At 41.9% G+C, this 26,944-nt stretch overlaps 1 protein-coding gene and 1 long non-coding RNA gene across 9 annotated transcripts in view; one reads left to right on the forward strand and one right to left on the reverse strand.

The window, feature by feature from the left end:
* Nucleotides 1-6,482: 6,482 nt before the first annotated feature.
* Nucleotides 6,483-20,543, reverse strand: LOC131274786 (uncharacterized). The gene is made up of 2 exons (XR_009182074.2): nucleotides 18,606-20,543; nucleotides 6,483-9,062 (listed from the first exon to the last, which is right to left on the reverse strand). It is a non-coding gene; the product is annotated as an uncharacterized lncRNA (long non-coding RNA).
* An 82-nt stretch (nucleotides 20,544-20,625) lies between these two features.
* The window catches only part of PEX5 (peroxisomal biogenesis factor 5), a 35,990-nt gene continuing 29,671 nt past the window's right edge, over nucleotides 20,626-26,944 (forward strand). For 5 of the 8 annotated variants that reach the window (XM_058282709.2, XM_058282708.2, XM_058282714.2 and 2 more), the window contains exons 1-5: nucleotides 20,758-20,832; nucleotides 21,444-21,606; nucleotides 21,917-21,952; nucleotides 22,256-22,388; nucleotides 22,589-22,720. In XM_058282709.2, the coding sequence (XP_058138692.1) occupies nucleotides 21,460-21,606; nucleotides 21,917-21,952; nucleotides 22,256-22,388; nucleotides 22,589-22,720 (448 nt within the window). In that variant the 5' untranslated portion in view covers nucleotides 20,758-20,832; nucleotides 21,444-21,459. The other 3 variants (XM_058282711.2, XM_058282710.2, XM_058282712.2) reach the window with 3 other exon arrangements.

The raw sequence follows: 26,944 nt of genomic DNA on the forward strand, positions 1-26,944 counted from the left end.
TTAGTCTCTGTCTTTTTTAAATTGTAGAAGCATATATACAACATACATTTTCCCATCTCAGCCACTCCCAAGCATACAATTCAGTAGGATTAATCACATCCACATTGTTTTGCTACACTCACCACCATCCATTACCAGAATTTGCCAATCACCCCAAATAGAAACTTTATACCCATTATTTATTAACACCTATTCCCCTCCACTAGTAACCTCTACTCCTTTCTGCCTCTATGAATTTGCATATTCTAGTAATTTCATATAAGTGGAATTATGCAATATCTTTCCCTTTGTGTCTGTCCTTTTTCACTCAACGTGATGTCTTCAAGGTACGTCCATGTAGTTGCATGTATTAGAACATTGTTCCTTTTCACGACTGCATAATATTGCATTATATATATTGTGTACACATTTTGTTTAACTGTTCATCTGTTGATGAACATTAGGATTCTTCCAACTTTTGGCTATTGTGGTTAAGCTGCTATGAACATTGGTGTGCAAATATCTGAGTCCCTGCTTTTAATTCTTTTGCTATAAAATGGGTACTTGGCACTTTTTAAAATTGGGTTGTTTGTTTTTTATTGTTGAGTTGTAAGAATTCTTTATATATTCTGGATACTAGATCCTTTTCAGATATATGATTTACAAATTTTTCTCCCATTCTGTTTTTTCTTTCTTCTTAGGAGGTACCAGGGATTGAACCTGGGACCTCATACATGCAAAGCAGGCTTTCTACTGAGCTACACCTGCTCTGCATCTTTTTACTTTCTTGATAATGTCCTCTGATGCAAAAAAGTTTTTAGTTTTGACCAAGTGCAATTTATTTTTCTTTTGTTCCTCATACTTTTGGTGTAAGGTGTGAGACTCCATTGCCTAATACAAGGTCCTGAAGATATTTATCTATGTTTTCTCCTAGAAGTGTTGTAGTTTAGGCTTTTATATTTAGGTCGTTGATTCATTTTGAGTTAACTTTCGTATGTGGTGTGAGGTACGAGTTCAATTTTCATTCTTTTGCATGTGGATATCCAGTTTTCTTTGTACCATTTGTTGAGAGGACTTCTCTTTCTCCACTGAGCGGACTTGTCAAAAATCAATTGGCCATAGATATGTGGGTATATTTCTGTGATCTCAGTTCCAGTCTCTTGGTCTTTATGTCTTTGTGCCAATGCCATAATATATTTTTTTGTACATGTAAAAAAATTTATTGATGTATATCACTCACACATAAACATACATAAACAATAAGTGTAAAAATAATAGTTGTGAACTTACAAAACAAACATATATAACATCACGCAGGACTCTCATAACTCACCCTAACACCAATAACTTGCATTGTTGTTAACCCTTTCTAACTAATGATTAAAGAGCATTGTCAAAATATTACTACTAAACAAAGTATTTTCCCCCAACCAATGCTATTATTATCTTTATATCATTTATATATGAACATACATAAACAATAAGTGTATAGTAAAAGTTGTAAGCTTTCAAAGCAAACATGTATAACATCATACAGGGGTCCCATACATCAACCCTCCACCAACACCTTGCATTGTCATGAGACATTTGTTACAAATTATGAAAGAATATTGTCAAAATCTTACTACTAATCATAGTCCTTATCTTACATTTGGTGTGTTTTTCTCCCAACTCACCTATTATTATCTTTAAAATATATTTTTTATGACAGAAGTTGTAAACTTATAAAACAATTATGCACATGTGCAGAATTCACCACCAACACCCCTCCATCAACACACCACAATGTGGTGTGTCATTTGCTACAGATAAAATAATATCATCTGATTGTTACCATGTCCATAGTGTACATTTGGCTCACATTTTCCATACTGCCTCAGTATCAACACAGTACATCTTTTGCATAGATGCAAGAATATTATATTAGTACTACTAACCACAGTCCATAGGTCACTCCAGCTGTATTTTTCCCATGCTTCTCCACATTCCCAACACCCTGCAATAGTGATATAGATTTGTTCTAGCTAATGAAGGACACTCTCGCATCTGTTCCATCAACCACAATTCTCAATCACTTCTTGGTTTGCTGTGCTATCCAGTTCCTAGATTATTCTCTAGCATTCTGTCAATTGGCATTTACATAACTAGACTACCATTTTCAGTCACAACCCCATTTATAAACTAGCTGTTACTCACTGTGTGTTACCATCCACTCTATACATTTCCACACTTTTATAGTAAAGCTAATTAAAACTTCTACATACATTAAATGTCAACAGTCCATCTCAGTCCTACTCTTATCTCCTTTAAGAATCCACCAATTTGAGTAGACCTGACATCTTAATGATATTTAGTCTTCCAATCCATGAGCATGGAATGTTCTTCCAGTCATTTTTTGATTTCTTTTAACATTGAGTTGCAGTTTTCTGAATACAAGTGCTTTGGTTAAGTTTATTCTTGACTATTTGAGTTTTATCTGTCATATTTTATTTTCACCATTCTTTCAATACAGTTAATTACTTTTATTGATATAATCTTCATTTCTAGACTCTCTTCCAGGCCCCTCTCTCCTGTCTTTCGTTTTCAGGCTCTAGTACATCCTTTAGTATTTCCTGAAAATCTGGTCTCTTGCTTAGAAATTCTCTCAGTTTCTGTTTATCTGTGAACATTCTAATTTCACCCTCAATTTTGAAAGACAGTCTTGCTGGATATAAATTCTTGGCTGGAAGTTTTTCTCTTATAGTATCTTAAATATATCAGACCACTGTCTTCTTGCTTCCATGGTTTCTGGTGAGAAATCAGCACTTAATCTTATTGGATATCCCTTGTATGTTATGCATTGTTTTTCTCTTGCTGCTCTCAGAATTCCCTCTTTGTCTTTTGCATTTGACATTCTGATGAGTATGTGTCTTGGAGTTGGTCTATTTGGATTTCTTCAGATGGGAGTACTTTGTGCTTCTTGGACAGGGATAGCTATGTCCTTCAATAGGGTTGGGAAATTTTCTACCATTATTTCTTCAAATATTCCTTCTGCCTCTTTTCCCTTCTTTTCTCCTTCTGGGACACCCATGACATGTTTGTTTGCATGCCTTTTGCTGTCATTTAGTTGCCTGAGACAATGTTCAAATTTTCCCATTCTTTTCTTCATCTTTTCTTTTGCATGTTCACTTTCAGAGGCCATTTCTTCAAGCTCACCAGTTCTTTCTTCTGCCTCCTCAAATCTGCTATTCTATGATTCCAATGTTTTTAAAATTTCATTTATTGTACCCTTCATTCCCATAAGATCTGCTATTTTTCGATGTATGCTTTCAAATTCTTCTTTGTGCTCCTCCAAAGTCTCCTTAATATCCTAAATCTCTTTAGCCATCTCATGGAATTTATTAAGGAGATTTGTTTGCACATCTATGATTAGTTGTCTCAACTCCTTTACATCATCTGGAGGCTTATCTTGTTCCTTTAACTAGGTCATAGCTTCCTGTTTCTTGGTGTGGATTGTAATTTTTTGTTGGTGTATTTGCATCTGGCTTACTAGAGTATTTTATCTGGGTGCAGTTTTCCTCTTTAGTTTAGGGCTTCCTATCCTTTCTCCCTTGCTGGTTGTGCAGTAGGAGCTGGGCATGCAGTTGGTGCTATAAGCTGTGGAGGCTCAAGCTGCCCTCATTGTGCCAGGTACCACTGAAGCTTCTTCCAACTTTCTCCTTTGCCAGGGGTAGGGACAGAGTCACAGCTATGTGGAATAATCCAAGTGCAGGCCTAGACTGTAGTTTCCCAAAGAGACTGATGAAACTTCACATCACTTTCTCCTCTGCCTGGGGCAGGCATGGAGCTGCAGGTGTGGGCTATAATCCATGCAGTGTGGGCCCAAGATGACCTCAGTTGCCCTGGTAGACTTCTGATTTTCAGTCTATGCCAGCCAAAAGTTACCTGCAGTTACCTGTTTAGGCTGGTGCAGGGCTCCTCAGCCTCTTCCCTGCCAGAGGCGAGGCTGAAGCCTAGGCTAGGGCTGCAGGCTGATCTGCATGAAAGAAACTGGTTCCTGCCAACACCGAGAGAGTTTCGGTCAGCCGGGCTTCCTCTCAGGCTGGGGGCAGAGTCAAAATGGTGGCCACTGGCCTCTTTCTGACTTGGGCTGGTTCATACCCCAGCTGTTCCCAGGGTTATCTCTTAGCCAGCTGAGTCTACCAATCAGTAGCCAAAATCAGCAGCCAACCATCTCCTCCTTCCCTCTTTCTGGGAAATGGAGCTTCCAATTCCAGTCACAGAATAGCTCCTGGGGCAGCTTGCGCCACCAGAGTAGGATGTTCACTGGCCTCCATGGCTTGGCCAGTAATTTCCAGAGAGGCTGGTGCAGGTCCCCGCAGCTTCCTCCCTGCTGGAGGTGGCACTGGGGTCTAGGCTAGAGCTGCCATCTGATCTGGATGGAAAGAAGCTGGTCCCCACCAGCATTGGGATTTTCAGTCAGCCCTGCTTCCCCTCGCGCCATGCACAGAGTTGAGATGGTGGCTCCTAGCCTCTTTCTGGCTTGGACAGGCTCAAACTTTAGCTGTTCTCAGGAGTATACCGTAGCCTGCTGAATTTACTCATCAGTAGCTGAAATTGGTGCCCAACCATCTCTTCCTTCCCCATTTTGGGGAAGTGGAGCTTTCAATTCTAGCCACAGAACAGCTCCTTAGGTGGCTTGTGCCTCCAGTGGAAGATGGGCACCGGCCTCCAGGGCGTGGAGTGCTCTACTTATGAGTCTTCTCTGCAGATGGGCAGTCTCCTCCTTCTACTCCTTCCACTCCTTCAAGGATGTTTCAGGGGAAACAGACTTGGCCCAGTGGTTAGGGCATCTGTTTACCACATAGGAGGTCCGCAGTTCAAACCCCGAGCCTCCTTGACCCGTGTGCAGCTGGCCCATGTGCAGTGCAGATGCGCGCAATGAGTCCCCTGCCACGCAGGGGTGTCCCCCGCGTAGGGGAGCCCCACGCCCAAGGAGTGCACCCCATAAGGAGAGCCGCCCAGCGCGACAGAACATGCAGCCTGCCTAAGAATGGTGCTGCCCACACAAAGAGCTGACACAACAAGAAGACGCAACAAAAAGAAACACAGATTCCCTTGCTGCTGACAACAACAGAAGCGGACAAAGAAGAAAGATGCAGCAAATAGACACAGAAAACAGACAACTGGGGTGGGGGGTGGGGGGCAGGGAGAGAGGAGAGAAATAAATACATAAATAAATCTTTAAAAAAAAAAAGGATGTTTTAGGATGGTCTTCTGGTCTCCTGAAGTCCCCAGACAGGTGCTTCAGCTAGCCCCAGATAGCTCTGGGTGCTTACTAAGTACCCTATAGCAGGAACTGACTCTAGGAGCGTCTTACTCTGCCGCCATCTTGCTGGTTCCTCCCATAATATTTTGATTACTGTAGCTTTGTAATTTTTGAAATCAGGGTGTGTGAGCCCTCCAATTTTTTTCTTTTTCAAGATGGTGTGGCTATTCAGGGCCCCTTGTATGGAATTGATTTTTTGACTTAACAACCAACCTCAAATGTCCTAAGATGGGGAAACTGCTCTTCTTAGTGTGCTAAATGACTACAACCCTGAGAAGGTATAGTATTTAGTATAGATGTGGTGAGGTAAATCATACTATTTTAAAGTTAAGTTTAAGAGTATGTTTTAGAATCTGTGTTAATTTAAGTTAGCCTTGTTTTCAATTTGAAATATGTATTGATTTTAGACTTACAATTTTTAGTTGAAAAGTACCAGACATTGTATAAGCTTATAAACAGCATTAGAAGATTTAACAAGGGAAATGGATGTGGCTCGAGCAATTGAGTTCCCGCCTACCACATGGGAGGTCCCAGGTCAGTTCCTGGTTCCTCCTGGAGAAGACTAGCAAGACAGTGAGCTGGCGTGACAAGCTAGTGTGGCGAGCTGATGTAATAAGATAACGCAAAAGGGAGACAAAAAGAGGAAACACAATGAAAGACAACAAAGTGGAGGTGTCTCAGGTGATTGAGCACCTCTTTCCCACATGGGAGGTCCCAGGTTTGGCTCCCAGTGTCTCCTAAAGAGAAGACAAGCGGACACAGACAGCACACAATGAATGGACATAGAGCGCAGACAGAGAGCACAAATGAGGGTGGGGTGAATAAATAAAAAATAAATCTATATTAAAAAAAGATTTAACAAAAATCAAACACCTTAACATGATAAATCAAGTAATTTGATGAGTTGCTTAAGTTTTAAGAAATATTTTGCATTTGTGGATTTTAAGTCTGTCTCATCAGGCAATTGAAGCACACGATAAAAAAAATCAAATATGTTAAACATATGAATATAGTCTAAAATTTTTTTACTGTTTGTAAATGGGACTAATCTTTAAGGAAATTAAAATCTGTTCAAGTTGAGTTATGCATCGATCAAAGAACAAGTGAAAGTGATCTTTTTTTTAAACCACATTTAGTAAATATAAAAATAGAATTCCAAGAATTAGTAAGTTGAATTTAAAGGCTGAGGCAAGACTAGGTTTTATACTTATAATTTTAGTAAACCCAAGTAATTGGAAACAGTCTTTCCCACACACATTAGACATTGACTATATTCGTACTGATGGAGGGTGGAGCATGTATCAGCTATGGGATCCAAAGAAATCTAAGAGAGAAGAGAGAGTCAAGAGAAGACTGGAGACACTCTGAGGGAGTGAGCTCGGGTCCAGGACACAGCTGAGGGCTGGTGCTTCACAGCTGCAGAGTCCATGATGGAGCACTGGAAGAATCCCCAGGAAGACCAGCATAGCCATACCAGCCTCTTGATTGGAGAGTCCTCTCAGCCGAGTTTACTTTCCTAGTCACTGGCATAGCCTTATTTTCTTCATTACTCTTTTTCTCTAGCTACTTCTAAGTCTCAACGATGGGCTTACCTGGAATTCTGAAATCCACAAAGCTCTGGAAACCAAAACATTTTTTATGTTTGATACCAAATTTCATTTGGTGGCAAAGCTTGCCCTGAACGGAATGTGAGGCTATCTGTAGACTTCATCTCAGAGTAAGCATTCATGTATTTTGCAGAAGTAGTGTTAATGTGCTTGATTCTCCGGTACTGCCGAGAACCTGGCTGGGGAATGTATGTAATTTATGCTATACCTATACCTATATCTATATCTCTAGTATTACCTTATAAAAATCCCCAAAGTTCTGAATATTGACTGAACACACCTGGCTCCAAGAATTCCAGATAAGGGACTGTGGTATTGAGGAAATATGGGTCTGGATTGTACAATGTATTGGACTGGATTCTAAGAACACTATTTTGCTTGGGGTAATCACTCTAAAATTATAGACCCACCCTATTTCCATTTGATGCCTCTGCCATTTTCAGCACAGGGGTTCCAAGGTTACTGTGCATGAATGGTTGCTTCCAGTTGGAAAGGGCAAGAGTTGGAGAATGGCATATGGGGGCCAGGGACTAAAGTAGCGCTTATCATTCCAGTCACATTCTGTTAGCTGATGCTCAATCATATGTTCCCCTTAACAGCAGATTAGGCTGGGAAATGTAGTTTAGCTGTGTTGAGGAGGAACAGGGTTTAGTGATCAGCTGGCAGTATCTGCAACACTGTATTTTGTGATGCTCCATCTTTCTAGCCCTTCCTACATTTCCTCACCACTGCCTGCCTGCTAAGCTAATGGAACATATTTTTGTTGAGGCAGCACCCTATTTCAACGTAGCAATTTTTTATATCAATGTAACTCTAGCTGCTAAAACTGATAAATCCTGAAATCCCAGTGATTTTAAAAAATACAGAAGTTTATTTCTCACTCACTTATAGCCTAGAACGGGTGTTTCTCATCAATGGCAGCTTTTCTACCAGCAAAGATCTCTTGTAGCTCTACCATCTTCCAAGGTAAAGCTTCCGAGGTAGCTACACGTATTAATGTTTTACCCATTTTATATAAAAATTTGGAAGCTTTTCCTACTTTACTAAGCTCAGGAACAGTTTAATAGCATTGGCCTCCCTTGCTTTTTAAAGGTTTGGTAGAATTCCATTGTGAAATGTCTGGGTCTAGTATTTTGGGGGGATGAGAAGCTCTTTGACTGTATTTTTCTATGGAAATGGAATGAACCACCCCAAAACGTAGTAGCAGAAAAAAAAAATAATTTTGTGAGTCAGCAATTTGGGCTGTGATTAGCTGTGCTGTTCTTCTGCTGGTCTCATCTAAGTCACTCATATGACTGTAGTCATGCAGCTGTTCCACTGGAGCTGGGTGGCCTAAGACTTCCTTCATTCATGATTGTCAGTGGGTGCTGGTTTTAAATTGGGCATTTGGCCTTCAGCAGGCTAGCCCATGCTTCTTCACAAGGTGACATCATTCCCAGGGGGGCAAGTCCCCCTGGACGTGCTCACTTCAAGCTTTTGCTAGTATTGTATTTGCTGATGTCCCAGTGGCCAAAGCAAGTCATATGGCCAAGTCCAAAATCTATGTGGGAGAGGACTTCACAAACGGCATGGATTCAGGAAGGAATGATTATTTGAAGACCCATTACTGTAATTCTATTTCCTCTAGGGTCAGTTTTGATAACATATTTTCTTAAAAAATTATACATTTCAGCCAGGTTTTCAAATTAATTTGCATAATGTAGCAAATGGCATGATGTGCTGAAAAGATACTTTCTTCCTCTAACCCTCTCTGCCACCCATCCTAACAACTCCCAGAGACAAAAACGTTAATTCCCTAGCTGCTGGGAGTGTGGGTGGTAGACAGGTCTCAGTGGAACTTTCTTTGAAACTTGTCTCAGCTGCAGAAATTGCCTCACCCAAGGTCATGCTCCCTTCCGAGGGGAAGGCCACAGCCAAAGATTGGTTAATATAGGAGTTCAAAGACCTGACTCTCTCATTCCAATTTTAGATAACCGAAGGGCCATCCCAGTTCCAGACCTTCCTGTGAAATTTGCTGAGAGCTTTGCTGTGACTGCATTGCAGCTCAACTTTTCCCTTTGTGCAGTCTTACTGTCTTCGCTTCCCCACAGGTGTTGATTCTGAAGACAGTCTTCAATAAACTTTGGGATGCAAATTTCCATAGTAGTCTGCTTTCCAGGGAACTCAACCTGTGACAACAAAATTATGCAAAGTAGTCTCATAATTTAATAAAAATTCCATTTCTGTGATTATTTCCCCCTTGTTATTTTGCCTGTTAATGCTTTCCCCCTTTACCTCCTTGATTATGTTTGCTAGTGGTTTATTTTCTTAAAAGTTTTCCAAGAACCACACTTCAAATATATTTATTGGTTTTGTTATTTAAATAATTAGTGAGTTGGACATTAATTATGCTCTTTTCTATTGATATAAGTATTTAAGGTTATGTTTTTCTAGTTTTATTGCATTGCTACCAGATGATGTTACCTGTGTAGGTTTTGGAATATATCATAGCTCTCTTTTGTGGTTTAATAGTTGGTCAATTTTCATGACTGTACCATGAGCAGAAGGAAGTAGATTATCTATTATCAGGGTACAGAATTTGATCCATAACAATGAACTCTGCTTTATTGATTCTCTAGCCTTATTTTTTGCCCGCTAATAAAGGGATTTAGGTCCCTTTATTAGTGTGTTTTGGTCTATTTCTCCCTTATGAAAGTTGCTGCTTTGTTATTTGAATGGTTATAAAGTTATATCTTCACTGGGAGTTGTACAACTGGGAGTTGTTTTGGCATTATAAAATGTCTTTTTTCTTACTTAATGCCTTTTGGCCTGGATTCATCTTGTTTGAGGTTAAGATTATGACTCCTACTTTCTTTTTGTCTGAATTTGCTTGGTTTCTCTTGTCCATTCTTTTGTTTTCAACCTTTCTGAATTACTTTATTTTAAATATGTCTTTTGTATGTAGCATGTAGAGGAGTTTTGCTTTCTGATCCAAATGGAAATTTCCTTTTAATAGGTGAGTTAAGTCAATTTACATATATTGATATGACAGGTAAGTTGAGTCTTAGTTTTTTCTTTTTTTAAAGGGGTTATGACCTGTTTTGTGGTATTCTTTTGGTCCTGCCAGGCTTAGTATTTTTTAAAAATTTATTGAAGTGTATCACTCTCACATAAACATACGTAACAATAAGTGTATAGTAATAGTTGTGAACTTACAAAACAAACATACATAGCATTATACAGGACTCTCACCCTACCACCAATACCTTGCATTGTTGTTAAACATTTTAAACTAATGATTATAGAGCATTGTCAAAATATTACTACTACCCAAAGTATTTTCTCACAACCCACCCTATTATTATTATTATCTTTATATCATTTATATATGAACAAACATAAACAATAAGTGTATAGTAAAAGTTGTGGACTTACAAAGCAAACATGCATGACATTATACAGGGATCCCATACGTCAACCCTCCACCACCACCTTGCATTGTCGTGAGACATTTGTTACAGATTATGAAAGAATATTATCAAAATCTTACTACTAATTATAGTCCTTATCTTACATTTGGTGTATTTTCCCCTCAACCCACCCTATTATGTTTTAAATATATTTTTTATGACAGAAGTAGTAAACTTATAAAACAGCATGCACATATGCAGAATTCCCAAACAACATCCATCAACACACCACACTGTGGTGGAACATTTGTTACAGATAAAATAATATCATCAGATTGTTACCACGTCAACAGTATACATTTGGCATACATTCTCCATATTGCCCCATTATCAACACAGTACATCTTTAGCATAGATGCAAGCATATTACATTATTACTGCTAACCACAGTCCATAGGTCACTCCAGTTGTAATTTTCCCATGCTTCTCCACATTCCCACCACCCTACAGTAGTGATGCACATTTGCTCTAGCTCACAAAGAACACCCTTGCATCTGTACCATCAACCACAATTCTCGTCCACCTCTTGGTTTTCTGTGCTATCCAATTCCTAGATTATTCTCTAGTATTCTGTCAATTGGCATTTACATCCCTGGACCACCATTTTCATCCACAGCTCCATTTATAAACTAGCTGTTACTCACTATGTGCTACCACCCACTCTATACATTTCCCCACTTTTACATTAAAGCTAATTAAAACTTCTACATACATTGAATGTCAGTAGTCCATCTCAGTCCTCTTCTTATCTCCTTTAAGAATCCACCACCTACCACCAGGGCAAGAAGGTATTTTCCTACGATCTCTTCTAGAAGCTTTATGGTTCTTGCATTTATATTTGGGTTTTTGATCCACTTTTAGTTAAATTTTGGATAAGGTGTGAGATAGGGGTCCTCTTTCATTTTTTTGGCTATGGATATCTGGTTCTTTCAGCACCATTTGTTGAATGAACTGTTCTGCCCGAGATGTGTGGGTTTAATAAGATAGTCAAAGATCACTTGACCATACATGTGAGGGTCTGTTTCTGAATCATCAGTTTGGTTCCATTGGTCTATGTGCCTGTCTTTAGACCAGTACCTTGCTGTTTTTGCCACAATAGCTAGGTAATATGAATTAAAGTCTGGAGATGAGAGTTCGCTTTTCCTTTTTAAGATGTTTCTGGCTATTCAGGACCCCTTACCCTTTCAAATGAATTTGATAATCATGTTCTCAATTAAAAAAATGCTGGTGGAATTTTTATCGGGATTGCATTGAATCTATATATCAATTTGAATAGAACTAACGTCTTCATATTTAGTCTTCTAATCCATGAGCATGGAATGTTCTTCCAGTTATTTAGGGCTTCTTTGATTTAACATTGAGTTGTAGTTTTCTGAATACAAGTGCTTTACATCATGGGTTAAGTTTATTCCTATTTGAGTTTTTTTCTCTCATATTTTATTTTTCCCACTCTTTTGACACTTTCAGTTACATTCATTGATATAATCTTCATTTCTAGACTCTATTCCAGACTTTTCTCTCCTGTCTTTTCTTTTCAGGCTCTACTACGCCCTTTAGCATTTCCTGAAAATCTGGTCTCTTGCTTAAAAATTCTCTCAGTTTCTGTTTATCTGTGAATATTCTAATCTCGCCCTCATTTCTGAAAGACAGTCTTGCTGGATTCTTGGCTGGAAGTTTTTCTCTGTAGTATCTTAAATATATCACACCACTGTTTTCTTGCTTCCATGGTTTCTGGTGAGAAATCAGCACTTAATCTTATTGGGTATTCCTTGTATGTTATGCATTGCTTTTCTCTTGCTGCTCTCAGAATTCTTTGTCTTTGGCCTTTGACATTCTGATTAGTATGTGTCTCAGAGTTGTCTATTCGGACTTTTTTGGATGGGAGTATGTTTTGCTTCTTATACATGGATATCTATGTCCTTCAATAGGGTTGGGAAATTTTCTATCATCATTTCTTCAAATATTCCTTCTGTCTCTTTTCCCTTCTCTTCTGGGACACCCATGACACATATATTTGCATGCCTTTTGCTGTCTTTAAGTTCAATTTTTTCCATGTTCAATTTTTTCCATTCTTTTCTTCATCTGTTCTTTTGTATGTTCACTTTCAGAGGCCTTTTCTTCAAGCTCACCAATCCTTTCTTCTGCCTCCTCAAATCTGCTATTCTATGATTCCAATGTTCTTTAAAAATTTCATTTACTGCACATTTCATTCCCATAAGATCTGCTATTTTTCCATGTATGCTTTCAAATTCTTCTTTGTGCTCCTCCAATGTCTTCTTAATATCCTAAATCTCTTTAGCCATCTCATGGAATTTATTAAGGAGATTTGTTTGAGTAACTATGATTAGTTGTCTCAACTCCTTTGTGTCATCTGGAGGCTTACCTTGTTCCTTTAATGGGGCCATAGCTTCCTGTTTCTTGGTGTGGATTGTAATTTTTTGTTGGTGTCTTGACATCCGGCCTACTAAAGTATTTATTCTGAGTGCAGTTTTTCTTTTCAGTTTAGGGCTTCCTGCCCTTTCTCCCTTGCTGGTTGTGCAGTAGGAACCAAGGATGTACTTGGTGCTATAAGCTGTAGAGGCTCAAGCTGTCCTCATTGTCCCAGGGACCAATGAAGCTTCTCCCAACTTTCTTCTTTGCCAGGGGTAGGACAGAGTCACAGCTGTGTGGAATAATCCAAGTCGTGCAGGCCTAGACTATAGTTGCCCACAGAGACTGATGAGGCTTTAGGCTCCTTTCTCCCCTGCCTGGGGCAGGGATAAAGCTGCAGGTGTGGGCAGTAATCTATGCAGTGTGGGTGGAAGATGACTGCAGTTGCCCTGGTAGACATCTGATTATTCAGTCTGTGCCAGTCAAAGGTATCTGCAGTTACCTGGATAGGCTGCGGGGGTCCCGCTAGCCTCCTCCCTGCCAGAGGTAGTGATTTTCGGTCCTGGCTTCCCCTCAGGCTAGGGTAGGGGGGGAGTAAAAATGGCAGCTACTGGCCTCTTTCCAACTTGGACAGACTCAAACCCTAGCTGTTCAGAGGGTCACACCTTAGCCAGCTGAGTCCACCAATCAGTAGCCAAAATCAGTGGCCAATTGTCTCCTCCTCCCCTGTTTTTGGGAAATGGAGCTTCCAATTCCAGCCATAGAAGACCTCCTGGACATATTGCACCATCAAACTAGGACAATCATTGGCCTCCGTGGCTTGGCCAGTAATTTCCTGGAGAGGTTGGTGCAGGTCCTCACAGCTTCCTTCCTCCCAGAGGTGGGGCTGGGGCCTAGGCTAGAGCTGCAATCTGACCTGGATGGAAAGAAGCCAGTCCCCACAAGCACTGGGATTTTCAGTCTGCCCTGCTTTTCCTCATGCCAGGCACAGAGTTAAGATGGTGGCTTCTGGCCTCTTTCTAACTTGGACAGGCTCAAACTTTAGCTGTTCTTAGGATTATATTTTAGCCTGCTGAATTTACTCATCAGTAGCTGAAATTGGTGCCCAACCATCTCTTCCTTCCCCATTTTGGGAAAGTGGAGCTTTCAATTCTAGCCACGGAACAGCTCCTTAGGTGGCTTGTGCCTCCAGTGGAGGATGGGCACCGGCCTCCAAGGTGTGGAGCGCTCTACTTATGAATCTTCTCTGCAGATGAGCAGTCTCTTCCTTCCATTCCTTGAAGGATGTGACAGTATGCTCTTCTGATCTCCTGGGCCCTGTAGCAGGAGCTGACTCTAGGAGCTCCTTACCCTACTGCCATCTTGCTGGATGTCCCGAGTCTTAGTTTTGATATATTTACTGTTTTTATATATAAATGTATACTATATAAAATGTGCATATATTTTCACTTTTGTGTTGGACTTATTTTATAGTTAAGCATATTCACTGGTCACCACCAATCCTTTTGCTGAAGCTTCCTGAATTCGAGATACTTTTATATGACTGCCATTGTATTGTTCCTTTTATCTGTCTTCACTTAGTTCAGGAATAAAAAGCATAATAAAGAACAACTCCCCCACCTCTTTTCCTAAATCCTGCCACTTTCCTGCCGACTGAAAGAGTAACTCCTGGGTGCAACAGTGCAAAAGTGACAAGAAGGTGTGTACCGGCTGCCCCAGCCTCCAGGACCGGCCACTTCCTTGCCCAGATCAAACCCTGTTCACAAACAGCAGTGGTTTTGTCAGCAGTGAGGAGAGGCTTACTAAGTGCGCAGTCGCCACAGCTAAGTAAGTAGTGAAGGCGGCTCCCCTACCTAGGGGGTGGTCTGCACAGCGAGCAGAACTCTGGGCACTAATTGAAACCCTACAACGGGCCACTGGGCAAACGGTAAACATTTGCACTGACTCTGAATACGCATTCGCTGCTGTACATATCCATGGAGCAATTTATAAGGAGAAGGGACTCCTAACTGCAGGAAAAAAAACCACAAAAAAACAAAATCCTTCAACTGCTGAAAACGGTCTGGAGGCCAGGCAGGGTCGCTGTCATGTGCTGTCGGGAGCATCAAAAAAAACACGGATGCAGTTGCTGGGGAAAATGCACTGGCTGAAGGGGCGGCTAGAGAGGCAACCAAGGGGGCCCTTGAACTGAAGCCCTGGTGCTTCGCCTGTCCCTTTTAAAACAACGCATTGAAAGACTGAACTGTACCCGGGGAAGCAGGAGTGGGCAAAGAAGGGGAGGGGGGCTGGCTACTCCCAGATGGCCTGGCCTTCATCCCAGAGGGGGCCACTTATACCCTTGTTTAACAGTGCCACCAGCTCACACACTTGGGAAAAAAACAAAAAAAACTGCTTTAAAGGCCCTGCTCAGAAAATATTTCTACATGGCCCAGATGACCTCGCTCTGCACCACTGTTGGCAGCCGGTGCCAAACCCGTGGTGAGAACAACCTCTCGCAGGACCCCCAGGCCCCGGCCGGCATCTAACACACAGAAACTGCCCTTTTAAAAACTTAACAACGGAGTTTTTAGAAATAAAACCAAGTCAAGGGTATAGGTACTTAATAATGTGCTCCTCCTTGGGTTGGGTCAAGGCCTTTCCCACCCGCATTGAAAAACAAGAAAAGTAACTGAAGCTTTGCTCTGAGAAATAGTTCCCCAGCACAGGATACCTTTATCTATAAGCAGCAACAATGGCCCAGCGTCGGCCATTGTCCAAGAGCTAGCAAAATGTTAGGAATTGAGTAAAAACTCCACACAGCATATAGGCCCCAAAGCTCAGGGAAAGTAAAATGCATAAATCAAACCCTCAAAACCTCCCTAGCTGAGGTCTGTAAAAAAAAATAAAATAAAAAGAACTGGCCTCCCATGAGTAAATCAAATCCCATTAGACCTCCTTAAAGTCAGACTACACCCCCAGGACCCTCAGGCTTTTCACCTTTTAAATTTCTGTTTAAATGACTACCACCAATTATTCAAACCTTCAAGGAAAATCTCAGACTCCTAGGAGAGACTAGTCAGGATTTCACCCTCCAGCAGTTGGGAAAAACCCTAGCCCAAACACACGAAACTGTCCTGTCTCGGGATCCCATCCCATTAGGAAACCTAATTTAGGTAACAACAACAACAACAACAAACTGAATTGATAATAACAAAAAGTAATTTTATAACAACTTATTGGCAGCCAGTCTCCCCTGACAACTTGTTTCTGAAAGACTGTTTCTAGTATTGCATGCCATGAGGTATTTAAAATAAAAAAAAGTTATAATTGCATATAACCAAACTGAACCATTATTTTGACAAGTTTACTTAGTGTTAATGATAATTGTATGTTGTAAGAGGCAGTTCCCAAAATCATTTTGGTAACTTATGTATGTAGGGTGTGTAGAATGTGTTTTTATTATTATGGAAACAGAACATAATTTTGTCCTAAAATAAAATGATTGGTTATTAAGAAAGAGTAAAATGTGGAACAAAACCTGAATGAATATAGAAAGTGCAGAAGGTTTGTGAAAAAGGCATTTTTTTATGGTTAAAGTTAAGTAAGATTTGATGGGTCTATCTATAAAATTTTAAAAGCTTTAGTATTAAATGGTATACTGTGACAAAGTTTCTCAAGTCATTAGTCTGTTTTAGTAAAAGTTTATAAAAATTTTTCTCTTGAATAATCAGTATACAAAGAAAGTCTGTTTTTATCAAAATAGCTTTTTGTACTTTAACCTTATCATTTCCTTGGTTTTCTAAAAAAAGAAAAAAAAAACAAGTCTCATCTCTTTTTAAGGAACATAATGTTCAAACCTGCTTTCTCAAAATCAGATCCTGAAAAATATCTTTTTATTTCAAACTATTGCAAAAGATTTGTTCTTTTCCTTTAATATGTTATAAGTTAAGTGGAAAGTGTTTAAAAGTGCTATAAAATCAAAAAGATTATTTACCCCTCTGTTAATTAAAGTTGTATGAGTGAAAAGTTCATATGAATACTTAAAGAGTATATAAAATTTCTGGAAATCTACCAATGTTTCAACATAATGTTAGACAAAAGTACAATGTTGTTAATCATGGTTGTAACTATTTAATGGTATGTGTCACAAAAACTGAAAAAGAGCCCCTCCAACCTACCTGGACGGGCACGCATGCTGTTATCCTTGTAACCCCCACTGCTCTCAAAGTTTCAGGTATTAGCCTTTGGATTCATCGTACTTGAGTTAAAAGGGCACACTCCAACAAGAAACAAAACAACTGGACAACTCACCCCGTACCTGACTGTCCCTTGAAAATCTGAATTGCCTGGAGCCACTGAGAATTGCCATCACCTGACTAGATGGGCTCCTATTTCCTTTGGTTCCTACTCCTCTTTGGCCTGTTTGGCTTGCTGTTTGGGACTGGACTGGCAGCTACAGCTCCCAGAGACTGGAGTGTAGCTGAAAGGACACTAATCTTAATAGTATACTTGTGTCTTGTAGAATTTACTACCTTAAGTTGTTTTCCACTTAGCATGAGTGACGCCCTATAAAAAGTGTATAGGGACGTCAGAGGGGGGATTGTTGAGGAATAAAAAGCATAACCTTGCAAAAATATCTAACAAGTCATTCCTGCCCCTGCTTCTGTCGATCGGCATGTGAGGGCATGGTCTTGCAGAATATCAAATAAATAACTCCTGCCCCTGTTCCTGTAAATCAGCTTGTGTAAACATGGCCTAGTAGGAAGATATCAAATGAGTGACTCCCCCGCCCCCCGCTTCTGTAAATCAGCTTGCAAACTTGCAGCTGCATTCTGCCTCTATAACCCTCTTACTTGCAAAATTTTGCCTAGCAAGCGTTAGCCAGTGAACAAAAGTTATGCTGATCCTGCCTGAAATCCTATATAAACCTATGAAAACTGAAAAATGGGGCTCAGAATTTGGAGATTGACTCTCCTTTGGACCTGCACATAATAAATCTGTTCCTCCACTGTTCCTCTCTGGAGTGCCAGTTTTGGGTGTTTCTGTGGTTCAGAACTCCTGGCTTTGCTGCAACAACTTCACAACCTCTGATGAGCTATATAGGATAATGTGGCTGGGTATAGGTAAGAAGAAGAAAACAACAACTAGGGAGTAATATAGTATAATATATTATATGTAGCCTTTACTGTTGATCTATTTTCTTTAATTTTGTATAAATTGTAGTTCTTCTGACATCTAGGAAGGTTTCTTTTCTAGTGACTACTTTTATTTAATAGGCTTAGCCCTCTTTTTCTTTAGACAATATTGATCGATCTAAATATTATATATATATATATGGTACCCATGTAGTTTAAATATTTAAGGCAGGGATTTTTAATCTTTTTTGTTCCATGGACTCCTTACTAAGTCCACATTTATATTTAATAAATATATCACACCTGCACCAACATGTCCCCACAAGGATAATGATTTTTTGAATTTTCAGTTCAAGCTCATGGACCCCCTGAAATCTGTGAAATCTGTGGACCCCTGGTTAAGAACCCATGATTTAAGGGAATTCGATTTCTAAAAGAGAAAATAAAAGTGGTTAAGAGAATGGACTTTGGCACCAGATCCTCTAGGGGTTGACAAACCATGACCTGCTGCTTGTTTTTATATGGACTGGAGGTTGAAAAGGGTTTGAATGGTTAAAAAAAATAAAGAATATTTCATGACGGTGAAAATTATATGAAATTCAAATTTAAGTGTCCGTAAACAAAGTTTTATTAGAACATGTATTAGTTAGCCAAAAGGGGTGCTGATGCAAAATATCAGAAATCTGTTGGCTTTTATAAAGGCTATTTATCTGGGGTAGAAGCTTACAGTTACAAAGCCCTAAAGAGTCCAACTCAACCATAAAAGGTACTTTCTTACCCAAAGTCTGTTGCCACGTGTTGATGCAAGATGGCGGGCGATATCTGCGAGGGTTCAGCCTTCCTCTTCCTCTTCAGGGTCGTGGGCCCAGCTTCTCCCCGATCAGCTGAAGGCTGGAGGGCTCATTTCTTTCTGCTCAGGGCTCTGATATCTTCAGCTAAAAACTATCAGGTAAATGGCTCAGCTCTCTCCAGGGCTCCAGGATCAAAACTGATAAAGTTCTCTCTCTTCTTCCTGTGTCTTCTTGATTGAGAGCCCATTTATATAGCCCCCCTGGGGGGAGACTCAACCCTGAGTTATGCCCTACTCAAGCGGATGAATCAAAGCCCTAATCTTAACATAATTTAATCAGATATCTCTGCTGAATCTAATACAATCAAAAGGTATCACACCCAGAGGAAAAGACCAGTTTACAAACATAATCCTTCCTTTTGGAATTCATAAATAATATCAGACTGCTACAATGGGGTTAGAAATACCTATTTCATAGGCAAATTATGAAGATAAAAAGTGCCAATGCTCACAAAGTGAGCTCATAAAATGCACAGTGCCTGCATTTTAGTCAGCACTCAATAAGCATCAATTATGATAATATCATTCTCCCAAGAGCAAGGCACATAGTGAGTTATTGCTAATCAGTTGCTAAACTCCTAGCAGAGCAGAAGGTCGTGTGTGTGGTGTGGTTACCGTGGCTCTGGAAAGCCCTCTCTGGTTGACTTGATGATCTGAAATTCTACCATGTCATGTGCTTACAGTCATACATTACCCTTTTCGGGGGTCCTCATTTTTAAAGTACACACTTTCCGAGGACATCCCTTTCTCTTGGTGTGGTTTGGTTTACCAGGAATTAGGTATTTTCCTTATTAAGGCAGCCTGAGAACAGTGGACACCCAAAGATCAGGGTTTGAGTGCTCCAGGGGAAAAGGGGTAGTGGGATCAGGGCCTCCGAAGGACAATGAAAAGACAAGTAAAAGGAGAAATGTTGCACAGTCTTCAGGCCTGTGGTGTCATTCTGTGCCCCAGAGATGTCAGGGCAGCTTCTCTATCTTCCCATGGATGCATTTACACAGTTAAGTCCCTCCCGTCCCTTGGGGCTTCCGCTGTTGAAAGGTGCAGGACAGCCAGCAACTAGCTGGCCCAGGGCGCCACCTGCTGTCTGCCTCTCTCCTCTTCTGCACTCTGGGCTGGGCAGGTCCTTCAGTCTGGGACTTGCCCTCCTACCAGCAGCTCTGAGCCCCTCTCGCCCTTCTACCTGACATCACACTCCCTTAGTCTTGGAGCCAGGTGAGGTATCAGGATTTGTTTCCCAGTGACCTTGAGGTTTGACACCTGAGCCAAGTCCCTGGCAGATGGTGGGGCCTGAGGCTTGGGTTCGTATTCCAAAATTGAAAGCATCTTACAGCGTGTCTTTTCTTTCCCAGTTGGAGTGGTGAGAATAAGGCCACCGAGGTGACCCTGACCAGTGGCGAGGAGGGAGGGGAGGGGAGGAGTGACTCACTCTGCACCTGTGTACGTTACCAGTTCGAGGTCTCAGGATGCGTTGGACCCTATTTTAGTCTCCGGAATTTGTCATCATTCAGTGCTATTTTCCCCATTACGCAGAGGTGGCAGAAGGACTGGGGGGGTAGGTCTTCGTCTCCATGGAGACTGTGACGCTGTCCCGTTGGGGAGTTTGGGAGGGGGCAGACTGGGAGCTTGGAGGAAGCCCCGGATTTGATTCCCGGAGCCCCCGTATTAAGGTTTTTCTTTTACCTGTTCCAGGGCTTAGGAAGACTGGCCAATCCCATCATAGAAGGAGAAACTGAGGCCTGGAAAAGGGAAAGGTCACACTGCGCCCCCAGGAAGAGCCAGGATGAGCTAAGCCAGGACTCTGCGCTTTCGGCTTTCTCCCAAAGCCCAAGAAGCAACCTCCCCCCCCCCCCCCCCCCAAGCTCCATTCTTCTTTGAGTTTTCTTTGAAACAAATTCTGGTGTCCGCGAACCTAGAGCCGGCGCTCCAAGACTTCCCCTTTAAGGAGCCCTTCCCCTTTAAGACTGAGGCGACTTCCATCTCGCGGCACCGCAGTCCTAAAGCCCCGCCTCTTCAACTGCTTCCGGGCGGCGACGGTCGCGCGGCGGTCAGGGACCCTTTAAGCGTGAGCCCCGCCCCCTGGCTCCCGCCCCCCCCCCCCCCCGGCTCCCGCCCCCCTCCCCCTCCAGCCCGCACCTGGTGCCGCGGCAGGTCTGCGGTAAGGCTCCTGTGGTGGGCACGGGTCTCCAGGGGGCGCGTGGACGCATTCCCGTCTTTCCCCGCCCTTGCCGCGTCCTCGTGGGCCCCGGGGGGCGGAGCTGGAGCGGCGACGGGAGCGGGGGAGATGGGGTGGTCGGGGGAGCGGGAGGGGCGGGTCGGGACCGGGCCGAGCGGGGGGATCGGAGGCTCAGGTGACGCCAGGGGAGGGGGTGGCCCCTCCCGCGGTGCTCACCAGGCGACGGGGGTCTGGGGACTGGGGTTCCCGTCAAGTGGCGCTCCCGCCCTCTCTTGCTCGACCAATGCCCCTGGTTGGGGAAGCGCCCCCTGGAGTCCCCTGGGGTCCAGATCCCAAAATGCGGGCCGGCTGCTGGCGGGGTCCCGCCTCCTGAGACCGCAGACGCGGAGGCCGCGGGAGAGGCCCAGGCTGAAAGAGGTGGCCTTTGAGTGGGGCGAGAGGGGGTCCCGGCCCTCCTCGGACTCTTAGGCAGAGGTGGGGGCCACAGCAAAGGGCGCAGGGGTGGAGCAGCCTGGGCAGTGCAGGCTGAGCTGGGGCTTGGGGGGACGGGTCTGGCTTCCCCACCCCAGTTGCAAACCTTCTCTGCCCATCAGAGAGCGGCTGGTCACCATGGCGATGCGGGAGCTGGTGGAGGCCGAGTGCGGGGGCGCCAACCCGCTCATGAAGTTGGCCGGGCACTTCACCCAGGACAAGGCCCTGCGTCAGGAGGGCTTGAGGCCTGGCCCCTGGCCCCCTGGAACCCCAGCCCCCGAGGCGGTGAGTGTTCTTGAGGTGGAAAGCCCAAGTGGTGGACACCTTGGGATAAACTGCTTTCTCTACTGTGCTGGAAAGAATAGTAGCTGGCACTTAATGAGTGTTTCCTAAATACTGTAGTAAGCACTGTACTTCTTTATATATATAGTGAAGGCTACCATTTTGTAGATGAAGAAACTGAGGCCCAGAGAAGTTATGTGACTTGCCCAAGGTCACGTAACTAGTAAATGGTAGAGCCAGAATTTTAGCGACTTGCTTTCCTCTGATCTTCGCTGTCCCTTATTGCCTCCTTTTTTTTTTTTCCCTGTCTTAGGTCTCTAAGCCTTTGGGAGCAGCCTCTGAAGATGAGGTAAATGTAACATTCCTGCCACATTTTCTCTTGCCTGTTGTGTTTTTGACCTTTAAACTTGGCTCTCCCATATTTCAATCTTTGGACTCTCCTCCCTAATGACATTTGCTTTAGCTCCCATGCTTCATTTTTTCACGTATTGTTCGAGTGTTTCTAAATCTATGGAAATCTGTAGAGAAAATGTTTATCTTTCTTTATATGTCTCTCTTTTCTGGTTTCCATTTCCTTGTATCCCTCAGGGCCCTTTCTTTTGCTGGGGCCTCCTGACCCTGTGGGTTAATTTTGCCGCCTCTCTTCTGACAGTTGGTGGCCGAATTCCTGCAAGACCAGAATGCAGCTCTTGTGTCCCGTGCCCCTCAGACCTTCAAGATGGATGACCTCCTGGCAGAGATGCAGGAGATTGAACAGTCCAACTTCCGCCAGGCTCCCCAAAGAGGTGGGTCCAGAGTCTGGTAGGAGAGGAGATTGCTATTTTACATGCAGGCAGGATCAAAGGGATTTTGTATTTGGATGCTGACAGCACTGTGGAACTGAGATGCAGAAGATAAAAGGGACATAGAGCCCTCAGGGTCCCTCCGTGTGATGGAATATGTATTTCCTTTCTTCTTTTTTAGTTGTCTTTCTCTTTCTTTTAAGCCCCTGGTGTGGCAGACTTGGCCTTGTCTGAGAACTGGGCCCAGGAGTTTCTTGCAGCTGGAGATGCTGTGGATGTAACTCAGGATTATAATGAGACTGACTGGTCCCAAGAATTCATCTCTGAAGTAACAGGTGAGGCTGTTCATGGGAAAATCTGTAATGGCTCCCATGGAGCAAAGTTCTGTACTGTTCCCTTAATTCATTTTAAGGTATAGGGTGATTTCAGCTGTTTATGACTTTTCTGGCCTCTTGACTCATTGCCAGATTTCCCTTCAGAAATATTATTGAGATGTAATAAGCAGAGGACTGAATTTGAACTGGATAAGAGATTATGGATCTCTCTCTCTCCCTTTCTCTCTTTCTCTGCATATATATGGAGAACAGGGAGTCAGGTCTACCTCTTTTTTATCTAAATCTTATTATTATATTTGGTGGAATGGATCCATAGAGGTTATATGGATGGCATTGTTACCCAGGAAGTGAGAAATAGTCACACAGCACCTGGGATTGTAGCATGTCATCTTGAACACAGTTGGGACCTTGGAAAGTGGGGTTGTGGGGTTCAGGGACCTGAAGTATATGGTTTTGGAGGACAAACATCATATCCTGATGATAATAATAAAAATTAATAAGTAATGGCTGTCAAGTAGTTACTGTGTTTTAGGCTTTGGGATAAGCGCATTATCTATTTAATTCCTAAGGGAACCCTTAAGGTAGTTACTGTTTTTATTCCTAGTTTATAGAAAAGAATACTGAAGCTTAGTGGGTAAGTAATTTGCCCAAGGTAACATAGCTTTGCAGGTAGTGGAGTTGGGATTTGACTCTGGCTTGAATGACCTCAGGCCCTGGGGCCTGCCTGTTATGCTGTGCTGCCAGGACTGCAACTTGTCCTCTTCATGCTTGGCCAGTTTTCAGGGGCTCAGCCACCTTGCTCCTTCTTGGAGTGTCTGTTGCACACTCCATTCCTGGGGACTGACCTTTCTTCCCTAAGCCTGCCAGACGGGGGACATGGGGAAAGGTGGTCTCCTCAGTTTTCCACTTCCTCATTGCTCTCAAAGAGAAGCTCCATTAGTCTTTTCCTTTTTTCTTTTCCCATTAGTCTTTTTCCAGTTTTGTTTTATTTAAAAATTTTTTTTTCTTTTCCTTTTTCCAGTTTTGGAAATCAAGGATAACAAGAGATACAGATGGAGAAAGTTACAAGTATCTAGACTCTCAGGGAGCTCCAGTCATTATAGTTTCTGGAGTTTTCTGAGATGATAAATGGGACCTAATTGCTTTCTCTCCTGCCTAATTTATCTTCCCTTAAAGATAGGATTTTCTTCACACGCAAAAGAGAAAAACTCAAAAGCCTAACAGCTAAAACCTACCTTTAATAAAAGCTGTTAGTCCCTTTTGTCATGGTTCCTTTCCCCAACCATAGGGAGGAGTTAAGGTAGAGCAGTAGGTGTTCTTGGGTTCAACAGCGCTAAGTTTCTATTCTTAAACTCATTTGGTCTTCACTTATAAGGTGAGTATTCCCCCCTGCCCATTTTATGTATGAGGAAACTGAGGCTTGGAAAGGTTATATACTTGGTCTAAAATCGTTCTGTAACAGAGGTGGTATGCAAAGGCATGTCTGCATGACTCCAGGTCCCGTACTTATACTCCTTTCACTGCCATTGAGAGTTTTCCTGTGGAATTGCCTCCAGTTAAAATTTGAGCTGCAGCAGAGATTCTCTACCCGACAGAAACTCAGTTTTGGATGCAAACCTTGGACTCTTGTGTGCTGTCTGTTACCACCGAGAGACTGCTGTTATAATGTGGGCATCAGTCACTCTTGATGACTCAGAAAGAAAATTATTGCTACTAAGAGCTTTGAGATGAATGAGGTTTTTGGTACAATTACCTGAATCCCTTACAGCCAGTGAAATCTTTCTTAACCTGTGAGTGAAAAACAACTTTAGAACAAATATTGGCCCTGCCTCACCTGTTAAATCCTCTCTCTCTTCTATTTTTTGTATATTTTTTGGAACTGTGCCTGCTTCATAAAGGCGGAGATGTGGGAAACAGGGAAAGGTAGTTGAGTTGTTGGGAGTATACCTTCATAAAAATGTCCTTTCTGCTATTAATAGTATATAGCTTTGTATGTAATAGGCCTTCAGTATTTATTGAATGTATTGAGATCTAGGAGAAGGAACTAAAGGAAGTTAATTTTCTAGTACTTCATTTTTTAATATCTTTCTTGTAGCATTTGTGGTGGATATTGTTATACTGATGTATAAGTTAATTATCGCTCTAAGGAGTTTGAGCATGAGAAAAGATTATATTCCTCTTAATTCTTATTCTTCAATGCCCCTTGTTATAAGATCCTATAATCAAGTTCGAAAAAGACCATGAAGTTATTTTTTTCTTTTGGTTTTAATTTGGAAATAATTATAAATTATAAAAATAATGTACAGGAAGGTTCCTGTGTATACTTCACCAAGTTTTCCCTAATGGTAACATTTGTGTAACTACAGTACAATATCAAAACCAAAAAGTTGCCATTGGTACAATCCATAGAATTTAATAGACTTAACCCATTTTCTGTACACTCAGTTGTATAAGTGTTTATATTCTATGCAGTTTTATCACATGTATAAACTTGTGTAACCACCATTACAATCAAGATGCAGAACCGTTGCCACTCTACCTGAGGCTCATTTTTCAGTCTGTTGTTTTTCTTGATTGACTCCCCTCACTCCAAATATTCTGGGCCAAATAAGTCTCTGTTTTATGCTTGCTCAGCTCTAGGAATGAAACACGTATTTCAGAGTATTTTCATTTAGACAGCCTTGGCTAACATGGCATGCGTGGTTCATATGATAATCACGAGAGACAGATCTTCACTTTCATAGGAAGAGCAATGGGCAGCAGTAGAAGACTGCCAATAGACTTCCTCTGGAGGGGAGAGGAAGAGTCTATGGAATAAAAGGAATAACAATCTCATCACGATGTTTTCTCCTTTTGGTATGGGTTTCTCATGAGCAGACAGTATTGATAATAGTTTATCTCACTTGGTCTACACAGCAACCCCTATGAGGAGTTGTTATTCTTAATTTTATAGAAATGGAAGTGGGAATTCAGAGGGCTTAAGAAACTTGTTTGAAGACTCACAGTGAGTAACTGGTGGAGCTGGGATTTGAACACAGGTCGTCTGACTCTAGAACCTTCTTTACCACAGTGCTCTTCAGTAAACACAGAAACTTCCATGGGTAAGGGTGGGGCTTTTGGAGTTTTGGACTTTTGAGTTTGGGGTAAATATGCCTAGATGGAATGAATACACAATGAGAAACTGTAGGATCTGGAGGGGAACATTCTGCATTGCCAATTTGGTGACTAGGTTGTTGGTTCAAACTCTAAACTATGTGACCTCGGACAGACCTTTCCCTCCTTTAGGCTTTAGTTGCTCCAAATGGATCAGATTTTCTGTAAGAATTTCCCAAATAAGATTGTGAAGGCCATTTGTTTATTTTGACTCCTTTGTTGGAGCAGTTTCCCAATGCCAGGAAATTCTGAGTCTTGTGGCTAATATGGTCACAGGCCCAGTTACAGACATTTAAGGATGGCTTTTCTCACCTCTGGGATTTTTTTCTAATCTGACTTATATCTACTGTAAAGTCCTGGTGCTTTGTAGGTTTTCTGTTGCTTCTTGTCCTTGGGAGCATTTCACAGAAACTGTGCTCTCTGTTAATTTGAGGAGCACTTGTGGCTGGAATATGCTTTCCCAGAACACTGCACTCTTGAGAGTCAGAAGACTGCAGAGTCAGGAGGGAGAGGCTGGTTATTTTTCAACAGAATGGGACTGAAGGACCAGAAGGTATTATAAAGCCTGTTTAAGCATAAAACAACTCCTTACTAGGTCTCCACCCTGAGCCAGCAGTCTAGTGGGGTCAAAGGAAAAAGAAATGTTGCCTGGAAGAACTGGTGAGGGGAACCTGGATATAATTGTTGAGAGGCCTCGAAATTAATTGGCCAAAAAAACCAAACAAACCTGCCAACCATATCTTTCATCGTATTAGTAATATATAACTTATTTACAAATAGGTATATTCTGAGAGTTACAAATTTTTAAAAAAAAATTTAATTGCCTTTAAAAAAATATTTAAAAAATATTACATTAAAAAATATAAGAAGTTCCCTTATATCCCACACCCCATCCTACTCCTCCCACATTAACAACCTCTTTCATCATTGTGGCACATTCATTGCATTTGGTGAATATATTTTGGAGCACTGCTGCACCACATGGATTATAGTTTACATTGTAGTTTACACTCTCCCCCGGTACATTCAGTGGATTATGGCAGAATATATAATGTCCAGCATCTGTCCATG

Source organism: Dasypus novemcinctus, chromosome 20, assembly GCF_030445035.2.
Source record: "Dasypus novemcinctus isolate mDasNov1 chromosome 20, mDasNov1.1.hap2, whole genome shotgun sequence".
NCBI lineage: Eukaryota > Metazoa > Chordata > Mammalia > Cingulata > Dasypodidae > Dasypus > Dasypus novemcinctus.